Source organism: Ascaphus truei, unplaced genomic scaffold, assembly GCF_040206685.1.
Source record: "Ascaphus truei isolate aAscTru1 unplaced genomic scaffold, aAscTru1.hap1 HAP1_SCAFFOLD_517, whole genome shotgun sequence".
Taxonomy (NCBI): Eukaryota; Metazoa; Chordata; class Amphibia; order Anura; family Ascaphidae; genus Ascaphus; species Ascaphus truei.
Window position 1 is genome coordinate 13,192 of NW_027456848.1, and position 18,005 is coordinate 31,196.

The 18,005-nt window shown below is 44.3% G+C and overlaps 1 protein-coding gene across 2 annotated transcripts; it reads left to right on the forward strand.

Annotated features, from left to right (window-relative positions):
- The first annotated feature begins 1,432 nt into the window (after positions 1–1,432).
- On the forward strand, positions 1,433–17,081 carry LOC142485036 (uncharacterized). 2 transcript variants are annotated; one of them, XM_075584272.1, is made up of 2 exons: positions 1,433–1,780; positions 14,107–17,081. In XM_075584272.1, exon 2 carries the CDS (start codon positions 14,432–14,434, stop codon positions 16,064–16,066), a length of 1,635 nt encoding a protein of 544 aa, XP_075440387.1. In that variant the 5' UTR covers positions 1,433–1,780; positions 14,107–14,431; the 3' UTR covers positions 16,067–17,081. The 2 variants fall into 2 exon arrangements, with proteins under 2 accessions (XP_075440387.1, XP_075440388.1); XM_075584273.1 differs by lacking the exon at positions 1,433–1,780 and adding an exon at positions 12,770–12,844.
- The last annotated feature ends 924 nt before the right edge of the window (positions 17,082–18,005 follow it).

The window sequence follows — 18,005 nt, forward strand, 5'->3', positions numbered from 1 at the left end:
CCGCTTTAAAATAAAATATATAAATAAAATACATTTAATAAATTCCTAGTCAGAACAACATTCGTTTTTGACAAATGTATTTATTACATTATACTACAATTAGTCCTTGTTACGTGTGTGTGTGTGTGTGTGTGTGTGTGTGTGTGTGTGTGTGTGTGTGTGTGTGTGTGTAAGTGTGTAAGTGTCGGATCTAGAAATAAAAGCCAGGTGTGAATGACTAGTTTCCTGAACCCCTTAACCAGTGTCTGGACGTCCCCGCTTCACAATATCTAAAGCAGCAATCCCGCCTGGGATCTTACCTGATCCGCAGTCCCTCAATGTCCAGGTACCTCATTCCCGCAATGTTATAAGTTGGAGGGGATGTGTTCCCTACCTGTCTTCTGGGTTAGGGGGGGTTCCGATGTCTTCCGTGTGACGCTTGAGTCAGATCTGGAAGAAAGCCGTATAGGTTATTTTGGTGTAGTATAGGACAGTTAAGATATATAGGGTAAATAAGGGATAGACTAAAATGTTTAATGTGAAAAACGATTAATGTGGATAAATGTGGCAAGACATACACCAATTGGCTTCAAACTTGGCACAGAACATGCTTTGCACTCCCCCAAACTGTCCTGCAAATTTCATGTTTTGTGATAACATGCACCGCAAATTATGTACATTAACCACTATCCGAAAGTGGAAAATGCTTACCTTAAACGCGTTTATTGTGAATCCAGGAGTCAAAACATACAGCGATTCATTTAAAACTTGCCACATGAGGTGCTGTATACTGCCCACAACTATCCTGAAAATTACAAAGTGTTTGCTAGCACACACTGCAAATTGTTTACATTATGCACTATAAGAAGGGCCAAAACATAATCCAATGACATTAAAATTTGGCAGAACACATACTTTACACGGCCCGCAACTATCCTGAAATTTACATGGCTTTTGCTGACATACACTGCAAATTATTAACGTTAACCAGTTGCTGAAGAACAACAGTCTAAAACAGGCATGTCAAACATGCGGCCCGCCACGGATATTTTTGCGGCCCGCTCACCGCGGGAGAAGTGAGCGCGGGTGTGGGGGAAGCGAGTAGCACGGGCAGAAGTAAAATCTGTCCTTCAGGGGCTGGAGGCGTACGGTGGCCGAGTGCAGTCAATCTGCACTCGTGCCGTGTGTGGGAGGACACGGGGGCGGAGTCAAAACCCCGGAGTCTCTCCTTGAAGTAAGTGTGTGTGTGTATGTCACTGTGTGTGTGTGTGTGTGTGTGTGTGTGTGTGTGTGTGTGTGTGTGTGTGTGTGTGTGTGTGTGTGTGTGTGTGTGTGTGTGTGTGTGTGTGTGTGTGTGTGTGTTTGCACACTGTGTATTTGCACACTGTGTGTGTGTGTGTGTGTGTGTGTGTGTGTGTGTGTGTGTGTGTGTGTGTGTGTGTCACTGTGTGTGTGTGTGTGTGTGTTTGCACACTGTGTGTATGTCACTGTGTGTGTGTGTGTGTGTGTGTTTGCACACTGTGTGTATGTCACTGTGTGTGTGTGTGTGTGTGTGTGTGTGTGTGTGTCACTGTGTGTGTGTGTGTGTGTGTGTGTTTGCACACTGTGTGTATGTCACTGTGTGTGTGTGTGTGTGTGTTTGCACACTGTGTGTATGTCACTGTGTGTGTGTGTGTGTGTGTGTGTGTGTGTGTGTGTGTGTGTGTTTTCACCAGAAGGAAGGCTCACAGCTGGCAACTGAAACTGCCGGCAGACTGGAAAAAAGCCTCACTACTTCTGGCTCCCTACAGTGGCATTACAGGTAAGCACCATGTCGCCTGTGTGTGTGTGTGTGTCTGCCCCCTTCCCAGTCTGTGTGTGTGTGTGTGTCTGCCCCCCTCCCAGTCTGTGTGTGTCTGCCCCCCTCCCAGTCTGTGTGTGTGACTGCCCCCCTCCCAGTCTGTGTGTGTGACTGCCCCCCCTCCCAGTGTGTGTGTGACTGCCCCCCCCTCCCAGTGTGTGTGTGACTGCCCCCCCCTCCCAGTGTGTGTGTGACTGCCCCCCCCTCCCAGTGTGTGTGTGACTGCCCCCCCCTCCCAGTGTGTGTGTGACTGCCCCCCTCCCAGTGTGTGTGTGTGTGTGTGTGTGTGTGTGTGTGTGACTGCCCCCTCCCAGTGTGTGTGTGACTGCCCCCCCTCTCAGTGTGTGTGTGACTGCCCCCTCCCAGTGTGTGTGTGACTGCCCCCCCTCCCAGTGTGTGTGACAGCCCCCCTCCCAGTGTGTGTGTGACTGCCCCCCTCCCAGTCTGTGTGTGTGTGACTGCCCCCCTCCCAGTGTGTGTGTGACTGCCCCCCTCCCAGTCTGTGTGTGTGTGACAGCCCCACCTCCCAGTGTGTGTGTGACTGCCCCCCCTCCCAGTGTGTGTGACTGCCCCCCCTCCCAGTGTGTGTGACTGCCCCCCTCCCAGTGTGTGTGACTGCCCCCCTCCCAGTGTGTGTGTGACTGCCCCCCCTCCCAGTGTGTGTGTGACTGCCCCCCCTCCCAGTGTGTGTGTGACTGCCTCCTCCCAGTGTGTGTGTGACTGCCCCCCCTCCCAGTGTGTGTGACTGCCCCCCCTCCCAGTGTGTGTGACTGCCCCCCCTCCCAGTGTGTGTGACAGCCCCCCCTCCCAGTCTGTGTGTGACTGCCCCCCTCCCAGTCTGTGTGTGTGTGACTGCCCCCCCTCCCAGTGTGTGTGTGACTGCCCCCCTCCCAGTCTGTGTGTGTGTGTGTGACTGCCCCACCTCCCAGTGTGTGTGTGACTGCCCCCCCTCCCAGTGTGTGTGTGACTGCCCCCCTGCCAGTGTGTGTGTGACTGCCCCCCCTCCCAGTGTGTGTGCGACTGCCCCCCCTCCCAGTGTGTGTGACTGCCCCCCTCCCAGTGTGTGTGTGACTGCCCCCCCCCCTCCCAGTGTGTGTGTGACTGCCCCCTCCCAGTGTGTGTGTGACTGCCCCCCCTCCCAGTGTGTGTGTGACTGCCCCCCCCACCCAGTGTGGGTGTGTGACTGCCCCCCCCCACCCAGTGTGGGTGTGTGACTGCCCCCCTCCCAGTGTTGGTGTGTGACTGCCCCCCACCCAGTGTTGGTGTGTGACTGCCCCCCTCCCAGTGTGTGTGTGTGTGTGTGTGTGTGTGTGTGTGTGTGTGTGTGTGTGACTGCCCCCTCCCAGTCTGTGTGTGTGTGACTGCTCCCCTTTCCAGTCTGTGCAAGTGTGACTGCCCGCCTCCCAGTGTGTGTAAGTGCCCCCTCCAAGTCTGTGTGTGTGTGTGTGTGTCTGCCCCCCTCCCATTCTCTGTGTGTGTGTGTCTGCCCCCCTCCCATTCTGTGTGTGTGTGTGTCTGCCCCCCTCCCATTCTGTGTTTGTGTGTGACTGCCCCCCCAGTGTGTGTGTGACTGCCCCCTCCCAGTGTCTGTGTGTATCAGTGACAGAATGTATACAGACACCAACCCACTCACCCACTCACCCACGTGTCAGTCAGTCACCCACGTGTCAGTCAGTCACCCACCCATATGTCAGGCAGTCAGTCACCCACCCACCCACCCACGTGCCAGGCAGTCTAACGTGTCAGTCAGTCACCCACCCACGTGTCAGTCAGTCACCCACCCACGTGTCAGGCAGTCAGTCACCCACCCACGTGTCAGGCAGTCAACCCAAGTGTCAGGCAGTCACCCACCCAAGTGTCAGGCAGTCTCCCACCCACCCCCCCAAGTTTCAGGCAGTCTCCCACCCACCCAAGTGTCAGGCAGTCTCCCTCCCACCCACCCAAGTGTCAGGCAGTCAGTCACCCACCCACGTGTCAGGCAGTCAACCCAAGTGTCAGGCAGTCTACCACCCACCCCCCCAAGTTTCAGGCAGTCTCCCACCCACCCAAGTGTCAGGCAGTCTCCCACCCACCCACCCACCCACCCAAGTGTCAGGCAGTCAAACCCAAGTGTCAGGCAGTCTCCCACCCACCCATACACCCACCCACCCAAGTGTCAGGCAGTCAAAGTGTCAGGCAGTCAAGCCAAGTGTCAGACAGTCTCCCACCCACCCCCCTAAGTTTCAGGCAGTCTCCCACCCACCCAAGTGTCAGGCAGTCTCCCACCCACCCACCCAAGTGTCAGGCAGTCAAACCCAAGTGTCAGGCAGTCTCCCACCCACCCAAGTGTCAGGCAGTCTAAGTGTGTCAGGCAGTCAAAGTGTCAGGCAGTCAACCCAAGTGTCAGACAATCTCCCACCCACCCAAGTGTCAGGCAGACTCCCATAAAAGTGTCAGGCAGTCTCCCATAACCCAGCCACCCGTCAGGCAGTCTCCCATACCCTAGAGCAGGCCTGCACAACTCCAGTCCTCGAGGGTCGCAAACAGGCCAGGTTTTCAGGATATCCCTAAATCAGCACAGCTGGCTCAATTAGTGGCTCAGTCGTACTGAGCCACTAATTGAGCCAGCTGTGCTGAAGTAGGGATATCCTAAAAACCTGGCCTGTGTGCGGCCCTCGAGGACTGGAGTTGTGCAGGCCTGCCCTAGAGAAAGTGCAGCGCACCATGATCCAGAGAAGAGGCAGGTCTGGCAAAAATCTATCTTTATTAGAAAGTCATAAAAACAAGGGATGCAACCCCACCCCACTCTGCCACATAACCAGGATGCTGACGCCCACCTGATGACGTCAGAGCTACCATATGGCGCCCCCTAGTGACGTCAGACGTCTAGGTCTAAATCCCTGGCAATACAGCATAGAGCTGTCTTGGAGGACTGCAGCCACAGCCACACCTCTCCCCAGACTGAACACTCCCCCATGTGTGGCTGTGGCTGCAGTCCTCCAAGACAGCTCTATGCTGTATTGCCAGGGATTTAGACCTAGACGTCACTAGGGGGCGCCATGTGGTAGCTCTGACGTCATCAGGTGGGCGTCAGCATCCTGGTTATGTGGCAGAGCCGGGAGGGGTGAGTATCAGGGGGGGTGGTATATATTGTGACTGTTTTCTTGTGTTTGGTAGCCTTCACCTTGAGAAAGGCTGTATTTGACTGCCGAAACGTTGGACTTTATGGCATATTAAACCTCCTTTGAGTAAGACCGTGTGCCTGCTTCTTCTTCTTTGTCCGGCTACAGGAAGGGTCAGGAGACAGGGAGGACAGAGGCAGGAGAACCCCATCTGGCTCCGGCCTTGCCTGTCCCTACGAATACAAACATACAACCCCTCACTGAATAACATAGCCCTAACCCCATGTAATAATCCTGGGTGTAAACAAAATAATGGTTTTATGAATATTGTAATGGTTTATTAGGGACCTAGGAGGTGGCCAGTGGGGCTGTTATGTGTATTTGTGTTTATTGTGGGTAGCGGGGGTGGGTGAACGGGGTATTGGCCCCAAGGATGGGTGTTTAGGCCTACCGGGTGGGGGGGTAGTGGGAGGGGTTAACCCCTTCATTACCTTAGCGGTATTAACCGCTAAGTTAAAGAAGAGGTTAAGTCATCCCCCAACCCCCTGGCAAGGCCTAAACACCCACCCAGGGCCAAATACCACCTCCTCCCACCCCCGCTACCCACAATAAGCCTGGCACGGGTGTATAACCCCTTCATTGCCTTGGCTGTAATGAAGTTGCCTGTAAATGCATTTTTTATGCATGGGATTCATGCCGGGGGTCTCTGGTGCTGATATCAATGGATATCAGCTCTGGGACACATGCATGTTATTTTCATCGCAGCTTCACCCCACCTTCTTGCCAACTTTTGTGGCGGGACAATTTGGAGAAGAAACAGCAATTTTAAAGTGGAGATCAGCCGCAATAAGCTGATCAGGGCTTATAGAATTGAGCGTGTTTGAAAAACTGGCGATCAGTGCCGAAAAGTGGCTTATCACCGCGCATCTGCAGATTTTATTTATTTATTTATTTTCCGGCAAAACAAAAAACGGTTATTTTTGCTCTAATCGCCAGCTTCTCTGGGCTTACTGAATCGCTGTAGGCGATTACTGCATGAGGGCCTTAGGGAGGATTTGTTCCTGTAAAGTACACCTAGTTTGGCATAGGATTTGGATGTCAGGGTATCAATGTGCAACCCAAATGTTAAATGGGAGTTGAACTATATGCCCAGATATTTCAAACCAGTAACAGGGGCTAGGATGGTATTAGAGCTGGTTTTTATCTGAAGCTCTGTCATTGGTAGCTTTAGCAATTTAGCTCTGGTCCCAAATACCATTGTTACAGTCTTGTCAGTGTTTAAAATCAGTTTGTTTTGGGAAATCCAGTTTCAAGTCTCAAAAAATCAGATTGAAGTACGTGTTCAAGGTCAGAGAGGCGAGGGCTGCGTGCATATAGGATAAGATCTAAGGCCTCTCACAATAACCCGTTGAGAAAATAATATTCCTATCTAACTGACATACGTATAAAATATACTCTACCAAGACCCCTAATACAGAGTTACCCACCTTATACGGGAGCAGCTGCCAGACGAGTATAGTAAATGTATCTTATTTCTTTTGCCACTGGAGGGCAGCGTGGAGTTACACGGAGTGGCGCCCTTAAGGACGACGTGCCAGTTAGGCGGAAGGAGACGCGCACACACTTTTATGTGAAACGGATATATTTGGGGAGGGATTTAGGAGTCTGAGTGAGAAAATTGATATTTTGTCACAATGGAAAAATGGAAAAATTAACCATTTAAATATGCACAGATTTTATCCCACTTTTGGAAATTAGGGATGTTGCCTAAAAGTTTGAGAATGCACAAAGTGCCACCCCTGGGCTTTAATGAAGCAGCATTTGTGGGCTAAAGGGAACAGCATTCTGTATAAAGGTATTTTGGGCTCGATATAAATAATTGAAGCCAAAAACTAATATTAAGGGGCCTATGCAGAGAGCAGCGCCATTTTTTTATTTTTTTTTAGTAGAACTCGCCGCACGGCTGGCGAGAACCAAAATCTCGCCAGTTTTGAAAAGGGCCGTATGCAGAAAGGCACGATCGCCATCTAGCGGCTGTTCGCGCCATTAAAATGGAGAGAAATTCTAGAATTAGCTCCGCCAACAAAAGTTGGCAGGAAACTGGAGCTCACCGGCGAGAGTGAAAAGAAGAAAAAAAATCGCGCTTTTTTTCAAACATGTTTCACCAGCGCGCATCTCGCCGGTTGAAACTCTCCATAATCAAGCATGATTTTAAATGCAATTTTCTGACCTTTCTGCATATGGAGATAAAATCACGCCATTACAGGTACAATTTATTACCAATTCCAATTATTTCCAGCGCTGCTCTCTGCATAGGCCCCTAAGTAAATTGAGAATGGAAAAATATTCAGCACAAACGTACAGAATGTGATGTTCTGAGAGATCTTACAGATGTTATCAAATCCCACAATGAATGTATAGAAAATGTCTGTATAGAACGAGTCAAACAAGAATATGCCAATAAAACGTTTAATTGGGAGATACAGGGGCCACAATTCAGGTCAGTTAGCTGGAAGAAGGGAAGCCGGTCAGCCGGTAGAGCCGGTCAGCCTGTCAGCCAGTAGAGCCGGTCAGCCAGAAGAGCAGGTCAGCCGGTCAGCCAGTAGAGCAGATCAGCCGGTAGAGCAGGTCAGCCGGTAGAGCCGGTCAGCTCTGAGATCAGCATTACTTATATCCCCTAAACGTTGTCCCCTGCATGTAATGCGCAGAACAGCCTACACTGCATATACTGTACATGAGATACTAAACCCTTTCTTTTCTCTCGACTCTAATCTGAATGATTTGCTAATTGGTTTGTAATTAGAGAGATATTTGTAGCAGAATCCCATGTATGTTCTTTTTACCTTTTTAGATACCGTTTTGTGTTATAAAAGATATGACAGATCAGAGGGGCTTCCTGTTTGCACTCGTGTTTTGGCAGAAGTGTATATGTGACCCTATAAATCTCCATCACACCCGGCTTGGCAGTGTGACACTAGTGCAGCGACCTGGGGAAGAATCACTGAGCTGTTAGCAATAGATACAACGGATAGAAAAGACACTACACATAGGTTGGATTAAAGAGAGTATTTTATTTAAATAATTAATCTCTTTGCTGGGAGGGGCCTGCAGCACATTGCAGAGCGATATAGTAACACGCAGAGCAATGTACTGCAGGCCCCTCCGGCAGCAAAGGGGTGAAGACCAATGCAGGGTGTATAAAGATCTCACTGATAATTCATGCACAAAGGGCAGTTTGTTGCTGTGATCCAGAGGAAGGCGAAACATAACCCCTGCTGTGCAATGGGGGAAAAAAATTCCTTCCTGACCCCATTAAATGGCGATCGGATGGTCCCTGGATCACTGCACAGTGAGATCAGATGGAACAGCACAGATCAGCGTTGTTATACACAGGGGCACACTCAGTATATAGAGATGCGGGTGATGGGGCCCTTGTGCCCCTGTGTATAACTCACCTGCTCCCCCATCCCCCTGCATATCTATCCCATTCACCCCTTTTCCTCCCGCATACCTCGCAGGGCCGGCCGGCCATTAGGCGGTCGCCTAGCGCGCAAAGGTCCTAGGGGCGCATTAATAATCATTATTATTTTTTCCTCTTATTATTTCTAATTTATTTATCTTTTTTTAAAAATTATTATTCTTTTTTTTATCCAGTATTTTGGCGCCCTTTTATTTTTATTTTGCGTCGCGCTGGGGTGCGGTCGCACCCCCTGCAGCCCCGATAGCTACGCCACTGTTTATTTTATTATTTTATTTATCTTATTATTTTTTATACAACTGGGGCACAAATTTTAAGTTTCGCCTGGGGCGCATGAAACCCGTGCTCCGGCCCTGCTCCTTGTTCTCTCTCACCCTCTCACGCCCAATATCCCAATCTCCCTCTAGTACCTGCCCCTCCCGCAGCCTTCCTGATCTTATCTGCCTCTCCTGCGGTCAAACCAACTTCTCAGGGCCCCTAGAATACCCCTGGATCTACGCCCTGGCTCCTCTGCTACCTGCTCCCGGGGTCTGCTGCTCCGCCTAAAAAAGGTGAAGCAGCAGATCTGTCCGCACCTCTCGTATTCTGCTACCTGCTCCCGGGGTCTTCTCCTCCGCCTAAAAAAGGTGAAGCAGCAGATCCGTCCACACCTCTCGTATTCTCCTAGGCCATCGTCCACCACGTCGCCAGACTTGACATCCGCTTCGTCGTCTGCCTCATCGGCCGCCTTGTAGCCCACCTCTTCGCACCACTTGACGCCCGCTTTATCGTATGCCTCGTCGTCCGCCTCGTAGCCCGCCTCGTCGTCTGGTGGCACAAAGGGCACCACCTTCGTGCGTGTCCTGATCTGCAGGAGACATGAAGTGTTTGTAACCAGGGACAGTGATACTCTGTATCGCAAGAGCTCCTGTGCCACTTATACCCCCTCCCCAATACCACGTTATACCGCCCTCCACAGGGCAAATACCCGTTATACCCACCTCCCCAGGCTCAGTACCCAGTTATACAACCCTCCCAAGGCCCAGTACCTGTTATACCCACCTCACCAGGCCCAGAACCCGTTATACCCACCTCACCAGGCCCAGTACCCATTATATACCCCTCCCCAGAAGGTCATGTTTCTATTTATCAAAAATACATTGAGTTACCTCTGGTTTTCAAGCATGTCCTGGGGGAGTTATCACAGAGACACAGAAACGTCGCTGAGTTTGGTGAGTAACTCCCTTAAACTCTCAGCAGTTGAATTCCCCATTAGGCGCTTAATGCGTTAAAAACAAGCGTTGCTATTTCTTTGCATGAAGTTGCAGGTAATTGGAAGAGTTAAACAGTGACGGCTATTTCATCACTCACCTTCTTCCATCGAATCGGTCTTAGCGGTAGTGATCTCAGTATTATTTCCTCCTTAACATCGGATATCCATATCCATTCTTCGCCTCTGATCTGTATGCAAGACAATGCTTTAAGACAGGGTTGCGCAACCTTTTTCCCCTGCTCCCCCCTCCACCCTCCCCACCTTGTCTCCGACGTTCTGATGTAACGACGTCATGTGATATCACGTTGCTATGGTAATGTCACATCATGTGACGCCACGTTGCTGTCTCCAGAAGCCGCCGGAGACAAGGAAAGGGAACTTACAGAGGCCTTGCGCGCGATTTCCGGCATTTAATTTAAATGCTGTGGGGAAGAGCGAGGGGCCACTGTAAGCGCCGAGCCCCTCCTCCCCAAGAAAATGTCGCACCCCTCGATTTGCACACCCCTGCTTTAAGAGATATTCTGGGACCCTCCAATTCCTCCATCGGACCCTTCCTCATATTGACTGACCTTGCAGTGCTCTGCACTGACTTGCACTGACCTGCTATGATGCCTCTCAAAATACCATGCTAACTCATTCTGAACATACATGTGTCCTTTCTACATGTTACTCAGCTTGTATGGGCCACAGACAGCTTTCCCGGGGTCCAGGACTAGTTGCCACCGGGGACACTCACCCATGGGTCGGTGACCTTGCGAGAACCCACCCCCCCAACCTGTTTTCTCTTGCATTGCCATAGACAACAACATTTCAGCCTGCTGGCCTTTCTCGGTAAAGTGGCTAAACCCACTAAATCCAGCAAAGAAAGGCCAGCAGCCGAAACATTGTAGTCTGTGGCACAATAAATTATCTTTTTTTATTCAAATCCGTGTGCCCTTTTCCATCAATCATATTGTATACATTGGACGAAATGCCGGTCTTCCCTGAGACTAAGGGGCACCAGTAAAAGTATCACTAATTGTTTTTTTTGGTGTGCAGCAAATCCCCATCATTTTTGCGTTCTCTTGCTCTGCCCCAATCTGACACACCACCTTGCTCTCTCACCCCCCTCTTACACTCCCGCGTCACCCTTTCCTTCCCCAAAGGTTGTCCTTTAATCAGATCTTACCCAAATTGTCTCCATCTCCCTTGGAAATGTTCTGTCTTTAAACTGTGCGGCTCCTCTTGATCCGAACTTTCTTAGCTGACCCCTTTAGGTTTCGGCTCCGAGGGTCTAAAAAATAAGCGACTCCGAAAAGATGTGAAATATGCGCACGGGTCCTAATGGGGCACTGAGGGGGAGACTTAAATACTAGTAAATATAATCTACTGTGCTAACAAATATAATCTATTAACTAACAAATATAACTTATTAAACTAACAAATATAACTTATTAAACTAAGAAATATAATTTATTAAACTAAGAAATATAACTTATTAAACTAAGAAATATAATTTATTAAACTAAGAAATATAACTTATTAAACTAACAAATATAATCTATTTAACTAAATAAATATCTATTCAACTAAATAAATATAATCTACTTCAAAACAATACAATAAAAAGCTGGAGAAATGATACGTTAACCAAGCCACAGATTTGATGCCAATGAGCGTTGAACTCCTTGCAGATCCACCGTCAGCTGGTTGTGGCAGAAAGTGGTGACATGCAGTAGAACAGAGTGGTTGAGCTGTAACCACGGCAGTCAGGTCAGAAATCAACACAATATTTTTTGAAATTTAGAATGAGAATGTTCAGTATGTCACATTCTGGGCTCAGACACTGAGCCCTGTCACATGTTAGCAGCTTGTGATAATAGAAAGTATCCATATACTGGGATGTGATAAGAGACATTATAGTCATTTTATACTGGGTCCCATAACCTGCTTTATATGAAGTATCATTTTACACTAGTAGAGATATTACATTTTGAAAAAATAGCGCTACTGGCGACAATGTTCATTTTCTCTACAAATGATAAATGAAAAAGTTGGATAAAACGTTATGTGTGTGCGCGCGCAATATATATATATATATATATATATATATATATATATATATATATATATATATATATATATATATATATACTGTAAATATTCCTGTATATTCATTTGCATGTCTTAGACAGGTCTGCAACCCTGTCTTTCACCATTATCTTTAACCTTAATAGTCGTGTGTATATATATATATATATATATATATATATATATATATATATATCATACTATATGTATATATATAGTCTGTTTTATACACACATACACGTGTGTGTGTGTGTGTGTGTGTGTGTGTGTATATATGTGTGTGTGTGTGTGTATATATATATATATATATATATATATATATATATATATATATATATATATATATATATATATATATATATATATATATATATATATATATATATAGTATAACCCAGAGGTGCGCCAAGTGGGGGGGGGGAGATTTGCTGTTTGCTGTTATTAAATGCACTAACGTTCCAAATTCTGTCAAGTTTAAATATATTTTAGTTCTCAATTACATTGCACCAGATATCAACTTGATTTAATGACACCGATTGAATTGAACACACCTGTGAGTCATATAATGTTTATTAACATGAGGGACTATTTAACACCAGATAGCCCCTTTGGTGTCCATCCCCTGATGAAATCCGCAAAGGCGGAAGAAACGCGTAGGGACGGTTTACATTGTAACTACGGTGGCTGACCTGCCTTCGGCACCAGAGAGAGACCAAGGAAACACAAGCAAAGTCCTTCCGGTATCCAGTACCACATGCGTGGGAGTAATGGCGGACGCACGCTGCTGAGAAGCTCCTGACGGATGGTTGATATACACCCTGGAGAAAACGGCGTTCTCAAGTACTGGAATACGAACTAATCGTGAGATTGCAGAGCGGAGGTGACTGTGGTGTCTTCGTTTGGTGCATGGGCAGGTCCCATAAAATGCTTGTTTTAATCAGACAAATTGTAAGTGTGCATTTGTCATGTCCATGATTTATTAAATTGTTCATCTGATTTTACACAAGGATCGGGCGCTTTTTCTCTTTTCTTTTTCTAATAGGTACTATGGGAACTTGGTGAGCCCAAGAAGAAGCAGCCTGGACCTTTGTTTTATTCATTCATGGACTTCATTTGGACTTAAAGTATTTTTTATAGTTCATTTTTTTGTATTTTTATGCTATATTTTTTATATATTTTCAACAGATTATTGTAATAATTTTTTTCACATTTTTGCACATTTTTTATATTTTTTTTTTTGTTTGGTTTATGTACATTTTTTCATTATATTACATTTTATTTTGTATAGGCGAGCACCAGTTGGTTCATGTAAATATCTTAATCAATATTGGTATTTGGTGCAACATTTTGGCACACGTCACCAGAGAGGCAGCAATTTGGGTGTGCTGAAAAAGGTGCGCTGTCTTTAAAACTGTTCCTTTAAATTGTCATCCTCAATAGACAGCAGCAGCTTTCCATTTACACCCATCTTGCATTTGCATCTCTGGGACATCTGGCAAAATGATGAAAACTAGTAAGGAGCGTCTCATTAGGAGACAACAATATGCAGATTCAGCTGAAATAGATATGACAGAATTCAAAGAGGATACAATTGATCTAAAAACCAACTTTTTTAAGCTTGAAAGGTTGGCGAAGGAAGAGATGAAACATTGGCTTGATCTCCTTTCATTGCAGAATTATCTGGATGCCAAAATAGTCCCTAGGGGCCTAAGGTTTACAAAAAAACCAACATTTGATACAAATATTGATTTTAAAAATAAGTGGAATGACGCAATGGAGTCATGTTCCTTTACCCTAATAAAATTATTAATAAATTATAGGGAAGATAAGCTTAATGAAATCGCAAAAGAAATAGAGGAAACCCAACAGATCATGATTCCATATGTGGAAAGTGAAGAATTCCAGGAGTTGGACAAACTAGTTGACTCTAGGGTACTGAAATATGAAAAGGAGATCAGTGATCGCAAGAGTAGCAAATATGTTAGAGATCAAACTGACTATGCTACTGATAAAATCAGAGATTGGAGACGACATGATAGGAGAGATAGATCCAAACATTATACTCCAAATAAGTATTATAAAAAAACCAACCATAAAGATGACAAACAAAGGGACAAGAGTAGAGACAATTCAAACACTCACTCAACATCTAGTGACAAAGGACAGAACACTCATAGAAGTGAAAAGACAATAGCAAATACACAATTTTCCTGTCCTACAGAAAATAGATTTGAAGTCTTACAAGAAAAGGGGGCAAGTTGTGAGGAGACTGTGGTGATTGACAAAAGTAGTGGGGCGATACCTAAAACACAGATTAGGGATAGCAACAAGAACCACCCAGAAAATACTGTCCCAACCATTAAATCTCACACTGCCTCTTTTTTAGAATTAGTAACACAAGAAGAGAATCGGGAGAGAGGAAAATCTTATCCCCTGTGGGATCGGAAACCGACGTATCATACAAACACTCCACAACGGAGAAAAAGAAGCTGCGAGGAACCAGGGGAGGGAAGCGCGAACAAAGAAAGAAGGTAGGTAAGCTAAGAGCCAGCAATCCAGAGGTACACGGCATTTTCAATTTATAAACACATATTTTGTCTAGTAACCACATATCACTGCTGACCAAGGGTCTCTCATTTGCCCCCAGTAGTCTTCCAAACAGATTTGACCTGTTTGTAGACTTGAACAAATATATTAGGAAAATCACACTGATGCGACATTTCACGATGCAAAACAAGGAACAACAACAATGTATACTTAACACACAGGAGATAGCTTGCATTGATGCAATGTCCACCCTGTTACAAGAAGGGATACAAATAGAGGAGTCATCACATTTGTTGGATATAAGTCAGCTATCCGTTTATGAGCTAGATAGTTCTATATCATCTACGAATAATCATACAAATATTACATCACAACCAGGAAGACCCCTAGTTTTATATAGAGAACAAAGTGTTGATGGATCCGCTGATCTCCCTTCAGTAAGAGATACCAAAATAGTCCACTCTCCTTTTTCTGCAAAGTCCACGTATTTTCCTTACCATTCAAAGGGAGCATTTGTTGAAACTTTTTACACCATGGTTCTTAAGGATTTTGAACAAATGTGTTTAAATACAACATCAATACGGAATAGAAATCTATCAAAAGAGGAGAACATCGCACTTAAGGAACTTTGTAGTCTAAACAACCTTGTCATTAGACAGGCGGATAAAGGAGGGGGCATAGTTCTGCAGGACAGAACAGATTACCTGTCAGAGGCTTTTAGACTCTTAGGCGACAATACCTCATATATCATTTTGGGGCAAGATCCTATGGAAAGTTTTCAAAAGAAGTATAAAGATCTTCTTACTCAGGCTCTAAATATGAATGTCATTAACAAGTCAGAATTTGGTTTTCTTTACATACGGTTTCCAAGAACACCTATTTTTTACCACATTCCCAAGATACATAAACACATTTCCAACCCTCCTGGAAGACCCATTGTTTCAGGGGTGGAGTCGATGACATCCAGCGTGTCCCAATACGTGGATTATTTTCTACAACCTTTAGTCACACGATTGAAATCGTATTTAAGAGACACGTTGCATGTCCTCGACTCCATCTCTGGAATCATTTGGAAACCCACATACATCTGGGCAACATGTGATATTACATCTTTGTATACTTGCATTAAACATAATAAAGGTTTAGAAGCAGTAAAACATTTTCTTAATTTGGACACAAGTTTAGGCAACACACAATCCTTGTTTATTTTGCAGGCCATTACATTCATACTAGAACACAATTATTTTTTATTTGAAGACATTTATTATTTGCAGATCTGTGGGACGGCCATGGGCACGAGATTTGCCCCCAGTTATGCGAACCTCTACATGGGTTTGTGGGAGGAACTACATGTGTGGGGTGATGCAGATCTGGGGGCGAGTCTTGTGTACTATGGCCGTTACATAGATGACATCATCCTAATATGGGATGGTGATCAGGAACTCCTGGAACATAAACTGCAGACATTTAACAACAATGACATGGATCTGAAGTTTACTTACAATGTTAATAAGAACACGATTGTGTTTCTGGACTTAGAACTGGAGGCTCATTTAAATGGAGAAATCATCACCAAAACACACTTTAAAACAGTGGCCACCAATAGTTATCTACACAATAATAGCAACCATTACAAAAGATGGTTGGCCAATATCCCCAGGGGCCAATTTCTCAGAATTAGGAGGAATTGTTCTTCACATTCTGATTTTTTGGCCCAGGGGGAAATATTGGTTGAAAGATTTCTGGCCAAAGGTTATGACAAACACATCATACTGTATATGAGACATTTCGACAGGTAGGTCTCCTAGAGCGTAAATCTTTATTATCCAAATCAAACAAGGTTGGAGGGACCAATGGTGATTTTGGGGTCAATTCTGTCAAGTCACCATTTTTCATTACGACATTTAATAATTCAGTGAAAGGCATTTCAACAATTCTCAACAAACACTGGAGTATATTGTTAAGGTACCCAATAATTGGAAATAAATTACCAACTAAAGTTCCCATTATATACAAAAAAGCCAGAAACTTGAAAACCATTCTGGCACCTAGTCGCCTTAAACAGATTAAGGATCTTTCTTTGTTAAAACCGACAATAAATGGCAACTTTGTTTGTGGTAGAAATAGATGTATAACATGCAAACATATGTGCAAAACCAACCAAGTTACATCCTTTTTTAATAAATCTACACATACAATTAAGAGTCATATGGATTGTCTATCCTCATTCGTGATCTATGTCATTACATGCAAATGCGGACTCCAATATGTGGGGAGAACCACAAGGACTCTAAGCACAAGATTTCTAGAACATAGAAGAAACATTCTACATGGTATTACCACTCACAACCTATCTAGACATTTCTTGGAAATACACAACAAGGATCCATCATCATTGACTGTTATGTGCTTAGAACATATCCCTCTAGCATTATTAAGTGGCGACAGGGTCAAAAAACTGAACTTAAGGGAGACCTTCTGGATTTATATGTTGGAGACATTAAGTCCAGGGGGTCTAAACGACTGCATTGACACAAGTACTATAGTGTAATATAGATTCAACATCCACGTCCATTGACGGGATCTCAGAGGTCTGGGTTGAGCATGTTTAGCATGCTCCCTCCGGGGTCCTAGTCGGTGTGATTGTGGGACCCTTGGTCAGCACTGTATCACAAACACACAATATTTATCTTTGACACAATATTTATCTTTGACACAATCACATTCCTTTATCATTCTTAATAAGTTACTATGTAATAATCATATTTAGAATTTAAGTTCACTTATTAATATATAAACCATGTTTACACAAGACACAATATAAAACATAAAATTCATTTTTAATTCAATTATTAGTTAGTTCTATTCACTTGGATTGCTGCCTCTTGGCTTGTTAGTATTTCTTTTTCTTAAGTAAAATAGAGCTTCGCTTCTCTCCCCTATTACTCAACGTACAATAGTTTAATATAGACATTTACAAATACATATTCATCCTTTATATAGTGCAGTTATTATACCTAGAATCAGCACCAATACTAGTCGTCACATTGATATATTTTTAAAAAATAATATTGGGATGGTTATAATCCAGGTCCCTTTCACCCTTATGCTAGATTAATTTTTGCCCCCAATTATATCTATAGGGATCTTCTCTCTATAATGATATAGAAAAAAATCATTTAGGAACAATTGTAATTTGATCAATCAGGACTCTATATACCCAAAATAGGGTTATATTTGATATACAAATCTATAGCCATATAAAAGTTTTTGGCTTGTCTCTTGCAATCATTAACCACTGTTTCATCTCTTCTTTCCAGTTTACATACAGTATGGAGAGATACATTTAATGTTTCTCTCTTTTTCAAGCTTAAATATGTATATATTTTCTTATTAATTATTATATAATGCACAATTTATTGCTTTTTAGATATTAGTACGGTATTTAGATTTATTATACATATATGTGATTTATACAATTAAGGACATTATATTCATATTATTAGTTATAGGTAGGGTATGTGTATATTATGTGATAATGAATTGGTTCACGTTTCAAAGAAGACTGGCATATGTTAGATGTCATTCAATTTGAATATTATTATTATCATTATTTATTTATTATTCAATCTAACTATATTTTGTATATATTCTTTATAATTTTTTTATTTTTAGTATTACACAAACGTTGGAATAAGTTTTATTTTGATGTTCATATCCTGTTCATGTTAGTATGTA